The 7,972-nt window shown below is 44.0% G+C and overlaps 1 protein-coding gene across 2 annotated transcripts in view; it reads right to left on the bottom strand.

Moving 5' to 3' along the window:
• Window positions 1–7,556, bottom strand: part of NR3C1 (nuclear receptor subfamily 3 group C member 1) — a 163,370-nt gene extending 155,814 nt beyond the window's left edge. Inside the window, exons 1-2 of one of the 2 annotated variants that reach the window (XM_050962622.1) lie at window positions 7,038–7,556; window positions 3,282–4,452 (exon numbers count right to left, since the gene is read on the bottom strand). In XM_050962622.1, the coding sequence (XP_050818579.1) occupies window positions 3,282–4,438 (1,157 nt within the window). In that variant the 5' untranslated portion in view covers window positions 4,439–4,452; window positions 7,038–7,556. The other variant, XM_050962621.1, reaches the window with a different exon arrangement.
• Window positions 7,557–7,972: the final 416 nt, after the last annotated feature.

The raw sequence follows: 7,972 nt of genomic DNA on the forward strand, positions 1-7,972 counted from the left end.
GGGTCGCTTGCTGGTGGTGTCTCTGCAGCTTGAGGTCTTCAAACCATTTTTGAGGATTTCAAAAACTCAATCCTGGGATAGGGGTTGTATAAAATTGGATGGGTGGGGTTCTGTGGCCTGCCTTGTGCAGGAGGTCAGACTAGATGATCAGATTGGTCCCTTCTGACCTATGAGTCTATGAGTCTATGAGTCTATGAGTCTATGGATTAGGGATCCAATCTTATGGGGTTCCAGGGTCTTCTGTATAGATTACAGAAATTAATCTTTCTATCTACCCAATGGGATTCAGTGCTCAGTTTACAAGATACCATCAGAGATGCTTAGTTTTGCAGTTCTCAAACTGTGGATTTGTGACTCCAGAGATAACAGCAAAAATGTTTTTAAATAAATCAATAAATAATATATAGAGGTGAGAAATAACAGACCTCAACTCTATTATCCCTCTGCAAATCTGTGTACATAGAGGCAATCCCCTGCCTCTCTCTAAAAGTGCAAAGTTTCAAAAAAAGTTCAATGAATAGAAGATTGTTGGGGGCAGAATAGATCTGGACAAGGAGAAGAAGTCTGGAGATAAATGTGAGAAGGGAGGGACAGGCAGGAAAAACAAAATTGAAATTGTTTGAGCAGCATATTCAAGAAGTCTTGAGGTCTTTCTGAGCGTAGCCTTCATTGATTTGAGGTCTACCATACCATTCTCTCACTAGAAGGAAAAACCTATAATGGCAGCAGGCCGTAAAAGAGCCCAGTTTGGGAATATTTTAATGAAGTTCCCCTACCTGTGGGTAAGAGAGGCATGCGTGCAAAATGCAAAAAGTGCAACAAAGAAATGCAAGGTCTGGTCGCCCGAATGAAACAACATAATGAGAAGTGTTCCTTCTCAGGACGAATCTGCGTTGAAGATGATGAAAAGAACATGTCTGAACATGCAGGATCTTCAGGTTGGTAACAACCAACAAGAATGCACTTTTATGTAGAAATCCATGATTAAAGCAAGTCTTCCCGACTAGTGATATAAATCAAATCCACCGTGGCAAAAAGCACCACCAAATCTATTGTAAAGGCAATATTTAGTTGCAAACAACATATTTTAATGGTTGTCAACTAATGAGAATCAATCTCTCTTTAGACAAATAAGTAGAAAGTACAAATGCAAAACTCAATTAAAATCAGCTATTTCAATCACTTTGATTTAACTCAATCCACCCTGCCTTCTGCTATGGGTCCCATCCTTCAAGGGGCTCCACTGGACCCTTGTATGGAGTTTGATTTGTGATTTGGGAAATACAGTATTTCCCAATGGAAAATTTTAAACACATTGCTCAAGTCTGCCTCACAGTAGCAGCAGCAACAAATATGAAATGCTGCTCTTTTTAGTTAATTTGGACTAGATACATTACACACACATATTACTAGAAAAGAATACAAAATATAATATTAAAAAGTGATATAAATACATCCAACTAATGTATTTCTCAGAAACATATATAAATGTGAACTATTCATAACAACCGAACTGTAGTCATCCTTAACTTCACCCCGTAATATAAAAGTGAAAACAAGAAAAAAATCCACTAACGATGCAGGAAAAAACCTTAAGGGTGGTCTGATAACTACATTGCATTAACTTACAGATTATTATTTCCATGTGGATCTTTACAGTGGGATTTTTCTACATTTGTCTACTGAAGTTAAAATCCCAAATTTGAAAGCTTTGTTTTTTCTTATTCGATTACATATTGATTTTATAACGGTCACCATAAAATGCAACATATGATTATTTTTAACGTGCAAAGAAATTAGAACAGTCTCAAGGGCTACTACCACAAAATACTTTTAATTAACTTATCAAAAGGAATAATACAAGGACTCTAAATATTCAAAGAGCAGTGTTTCCATTCTGGTATAATTCTAGTAGCTTTCTCTGAAATTTCCCAGGTTCTTTACACTACAAATTGCTGTAAAACTCTTACAAAGGAAAAGACATTTATGATTTTAAAAGATATAATATTGCCAAGGAATTCCAGGAACAAAGTTGGTAAAAGGGTCACTTCCTAAAGCATCAACTACACATGAAAAAACAAAAAAACTACTATAAGCAAATTATGTCTCATTTCAATGTGAATGGAAAAGATGCAACTTACTGGACACCAGTAAGATCTCCAGCCACTAACTTGTAACTAGCAGAAAATGAATACAGTATTAAAATCAAAAATCCCCCCCCAAAAATGATAAATATGGTTTTCTTCATAAAAAGTGTTTATGCATAAAGCCAATAGTTGTAGATTTCTAAAAGAGACTACACAAAAACTCAGTGAAAGCTGACAATTCATTGAGACAGACACATTAAACAAATGCTCCTATGAATGTATACTGTATAAGAAATAAAGAACTATTGAAGCCATACCACTTAAAAATAGGTGTCCCTAAGGTTAGGTCAAGCACCTACTGCAGAGTAAATGGGTAAGTAGGAAATGGATGGTTGCTCACTGAAAAAGTTTGGGAAAATGTCAGCACTACCATATGTCTCTCATCAAGGAGTGGAAATGTTATTTCCCAGCCATTAGAGACTTTAATTCAGGAATACAGATACTTTTTTAAAATGGCCACTCCAAAATAACTTTTGGAATGTTAGTATCAATTTTAACAAAATGGTTATTTTTATTTGTGAATCAAAATGTTCCTATGATTCAGTTCCACAGTTAAATTTGCAAACCTGGATTGCCAGATGCAGCTGAATCTTACTGCAATACCCTTATATTTTATATGTTGCTATTAAACAAACAACTGCTATAGATTTCATACTTTGTTGTCCTGTGTACTGTAAATATACCACAAGATAAACCTAGTTCGATTTCAAATCTAACGCCACAAACTTTCCCAACAAGCAACTTATTTGGTGCCGAACAAAAAAAAGAGGATATAATTATTAAACCCTTAATTCCTGAAAGTAAAATGGCTTTTGCATATGCTTACAAATTGGTCTGAATCATTTTGTGCAGCAGATCGCTACTGAGTCTTCATTTTCCCCCTTTAAGTAATCTATCTTGTAGTGTGCTTTATAAACAGGATGCCAGTAATTTTCTTGCACCCACTGATGAACAAATAAAATCACTTTTCTTCTATACTGTGTATGAGAAATGAAGTCTGCTATGAAAACCGTGGGTTACGAATGAGAGAGAGAAGATGATAAACTTTAAAGAAAAATCAGCACATATAAATTACAATGCTGAATAGCTATATTTCTAATATTTTAATAAAATTAGAAATAAAACTTCTCTTACCTCAAATAGCCATTAGAGAAAACAGGTCTGGCAGAGAAGTTCAGGGTTCCCAAAGGGGTCATACTGTCATCCCCAGACCCCTGGCACCTATTCCAATTTTCTGAACTAGCAGGAAGAGACGGAATGACATTAAAAACTGGTTTCTGGTCCTGCTGTTGAGAGAGAGATGCGGTATTCAAGTCATAATGATACAATTGTCCTCCAGAAGTACTGACACCATGGACAGAAATGGCAGACATTTTATTACCCATTAGGTTAGACCCAGAAAAATTAGCTTGACAATAAACTGGGCCCATTTTCTCTTGTTTTATTACCCCAGGGGTGCAGAGTTCAATGAAGTCTTCCTTTTCTTTCTTCACTTGAGGCATCTGCATTTTGGGGCTGGGTAAAAGATCTCCACGCTCATTAATTTTAGGCTTAGTGTCTGGTAAAATGGGAGGCTTGCAATCTTCACTTGCATTTCCTTCCAGGAGAAATGCCTCGTCCGCAGTCATAGGAGACAACAAGTCCCCTTCATCTAGCAATGGGTCCAGCCTCCATGGGCTCCCATTTGGTTCCTTACTTGGCGACACTGGTGGCAATTCTAAATCCTGCAGAATATCAAACGTGCTTTGGTCTTCAGAAAACAACTTCAAGTTGCCACCATTAGTGCCAGCCTGGCCTAAAGGGAGACTGCTGTTAGCCATAATCGGGAAATCCTGCTCAAGGGGCACCCCAACAGATACTGTCCCCTTTGAGCCCTCTCCCAGGCTTGTGGACTTGTTCAAGCTTGCAATGCTTTCTTCCAAGAGCCTGAAGTCTGTTTCCCCAGAAGAGATGCCACTTTGGCCCTGCTGTGGAAATCCAAGTTCGTTTCCCATCACTTTTGACTCTGTCTCCCCCATATAGAGTCCCATTGAGAGTAACACTGCCTTGGAAAGATCTGGCTGAGGCGCATTGCTCACTAGTCCTTTTGAAAAGTCACCCAAAACAGGCTGCTGTTTAGAATCCGACTGAGAAGACGCAGGCTGGGGAGATGTAGATGCAGGAGCCCTGACAGTAGCTCCACCCCTGAAGGTTGAATGAAAGTCCATCACAGTCCTTCCTCTGTCACTGAAGTGCACATTTTTCCCTGCTTCCTCTCCATCCGAGGGGTTTAGTGATTCTTTGGGGTCCATTATTTTAACACTGGCTATTAAAAGAAGAAAGATATTTGTGCAGTTAGCACAGTAGTAAATGTTTTCACAACACAAGAAACCCAGATTAGCAGCATGGTGAACCTAGTTTAGCCACAGCAGATAGGCTTGTGTAAAATCAAACATTTTTTGCTGTCAATGAACAAATTTGACTCCTGGTAACTATAATGTTGACTATATTTAAAAGCTTTTCTGAACTCTGATTCTGTGGTAATAGCAAGCAAACTGACTTTGCTCCCTCCCTCAAGATTAATTTTTCACAATTCCACCAATCTCAGCTATTCATCTGTCCAATTGAAGGAATATCAGATTAATAAATGTCTTTAACTAAGTTACAATTGCTTATGTTTGTTTTTTTAAAACCCTAATTAGGTTTCAAATGCACTTTTCTTTTTTTAGAAGAGAATATATTATTACAACATCCCTTTCCAAATGAATCTCCCCTTTTTCTGGAGAGTTCAGATGCATCTGCTGGCATGGGTAAATCAATGTCAGAATTCTCCAACTGCTCCCTCACAAATTCCCCACTGCCTGACTAGACACACAACCCAATTGTTTTATTACCGTTCTCTGATCTACTACTGTAAACTTTCCACCAGAAAAATATATATATAAAAGATGGAAAGTTTGCTAACTTCTGATCAGATGATCACTGCTCCCAAAGAGTTCTCAAACGTAACCTATATACCCTGAAATCTGAACACAAAATGGAAGCTTAAAAAAAAATACAACTCTCATTTCCTGATCTTCCAATAAACATCTAAAGGAAAAATAAAGTCTTATTTTGATTACATCCAACACTACTATGTAAATTTCAACCATGCATACTTCCTTCCTTAAAATTTGTGCTTATGATCAGTTTCATTGCCATTCACTAAAGATGTTGAAATAATTAGCATATTATGATCTCTTAAATTGTCCACAATAAACTTACATCCATCTTAATTTTAAACCCTCCTTACTTTGGGGCCCATACTGATCAGGAAAATAAGCCACCTTGCTACTGCTGTATGAAGCAGCCTATGCTTTCCGTACACAAAAAGTTCAGACTGCAATCAACAGTCAATAGGAGTGTGATATGTGCAAAAATATTTTCAAATGTCAATTTAAGGCAACACAGCAATTTGTATGGATGAACCCTCTCCCTCTCCCCAGAAGTTCAAAAGCGTGAGCTATCTTATTACCCAAATAAAGTTAACATAAAGCATTAAAATACGATTTAATATTGCACAGAAGAATCTTCTAGCTTCCCCACCGTTTGCAGGGTGTTTAGGTGAGAACATGTACGTACGTACGTACGTACAAACACACAAATGCTGCCTACTGTATTTCCACGCTGCTTTCCTGACAGCTGCCACCGAACTCGAAACCAAAACAGCGAGTGCAAAATCGAAACGAGTCCCTCAGTAACATCCTCTCTTTTAAAAGTTGCAAGCGACACTAAACTATTATTCGGCCATTTAAAGTAAACGCCACAACACAAACACAAAACACAATTGGGGGAAAAACAAGTTCTGGCGGTGGTGGGAGGGAAGCAGAGGAGGTGGAGGGAGCAGGAGAGAACGGGAGTTACTGCATTTGACAAGTTTGCAAAAATCCAATGTCACAACGCAATAAACCGTCCAAAATAACCAGCATGCCAAAACAAAACAAAAAAATACTCGCTGCACGATTCGGTTTAAATGGGAGTGGAAGAGATTAACGGGGAGGGGGTCCGCTAATATTTAGGCTCGGAGAAATGTGTCAAGACCTGTTGAGCTTTCTCCTGGCACGCCCCCTTCTGCCAAATAACGCAGCTATTGCTACAAAAGTCGCCGACTGGGGCGCTTTCCAGCCCCTCTTGGCTCTTCCCTTTCTTTGCCCCCCAACCCCAGAAAAAGATCAAGCAAGCGGCCACGTTGGTTCGTCGGAAGGGAATTCTTCATCGATCCGGAGAGCATCGGCCAATAAAATATACCAATAAAACCAAACAGGACGGAGGGGGCTCACCCCCCGCCCATCTTCAGGGAGGAAATAAACTGCGCAAATACAAAACCACCTGCGGTGTTCGAAACCTCCCCCCAAGAAGCCTTTAAATCGGTACCTTGAAGGTGTTGAATCGGGCACGGGCTTACACGTCCCACCTCCAGATTTAACGATGACGATTTACAGTAACGCGGCCCAAAGGAAAGGGACGGGTTCCCCGTCCCAGCCCAGCCGGGCTCTTGACAGACTCGCAGGGGGGACGCTTGGCGGAGCTACCCGCCCCCCCGCCGGAGCACGCGACTCTCAACAGTTCCCAAAAAGTTTGCGGGGTCACCAAAACGGGAGGCGCCCCTCCCCCCGCGGGGCTCGGAGCCCCCTTCCGCCGTCAAACTCCCCTTACCTTGTCCGGGAGGGGGGGGGCGCTGGCGCCTCTAACCACCCACGTCCATAGCTCCCGCCGCGGCGGCGGCGGCCTGGGAGGAATAAACAAGTCGGCGTGCGGAAGGAGGATGCAGAGGGGCGAGCGGAGGGGGAGGAACAGCCGCCCCTGTGAGCGGAGAGCCCGAAATCCCCCCCGGGCCCGAGCAGCCCCGCACCCGAGTCTGCCCCCCCTTACCCAGACACTCCTCCCGCCCCTGCCGCCGTCCTCCGCCGGCGCTAAGCCGCCTTCGCCCGCTCCCGTCTGCGCCTCACGCCCGGACGGACCGTCCCTTCGTGCGCCGGGCAGCCAGGGACTCCAGCGGCGCTCGGCCCCGCCACAAAATGGAGGACGGCGGCAGCCGCCTCCTCCCAGACGTGCGGCGGCGGGAGCGCACGGAGGCAGGGAAGCTGCGCTGCGCTGGCTGCTCGTAGGGCCCCGCGGGGCAGAGCCGGGGAAGGACGCGGGAGAACGGTGCAACCTGTTGGCTGAGCAGCTCAACTGCGCCCGAGCTGCCCTCCCTCTGCGCCGCTTTACTCCCTCGTCCCCCTTCCCGCCGCTACAAACTCTCCCCGCGAGCTGCTTTTCCCCGAGTTCCTTTCCGCTGCTTCCCTCGCCTCGCTCCCCTTCCGCTCCTGCCCCCTCCCCGCGCGGCCGAGCCGAGCCGCCCCACGCCCCCGCTGGCTGCCTGCTCTTGGGACGGGGCTCCGACCGAGTCCTCAGCGCCGGCTGGGCGGGGGTAGGACAGCGCTGCTGCTGGGGGAGCGTGGCTAGGCAAGGCGGAGCTGGCCTTGCGCAGGGCTCGGGCTGGCTCGGCTCTCAGGGTTGGTCACTGGAGGGGAAGCCACCGGCGGCCCCATTTCTTCCCCTTTCCACTTTATCGTTGCCTGAGCTAAGGAAGGAGCCCGGGGGGCGGCAGGGCTGCTCCCGGGTCTGAGCTGTGGAGATCCTCGCTCCTAGGGGAGGTGGCAGAGACTCCGTTTTTTTGCGGGGGGCGGGGAAGAAGGTTGCAAGCGGCTTATATACCCCCCCTTTTTTTTTTTTTTTGCATCGGGGGAGGCTGCTTCTTTCTCTCCCTGTTGCACTTAGGAAGGTTTTATATTTGTGTCAGTTATTGTGTTTCCAGCATGCCT

The sequence above is a fragment of the Gopherus flavomarginatus genome, chromosome 7, assembly GCF_025201925.1.
Source record: "Gopherus flavomarginatus isolate rGopFla2 chromosome 7, rGopFla2.mat.asm, whole genome shotgun sequence".
Lineage (NCBI taxonomy): Eukaryota > Metazoa > Chordata > Testudines > Testudinidae > Gopherus > Gopherus flavomarginatus.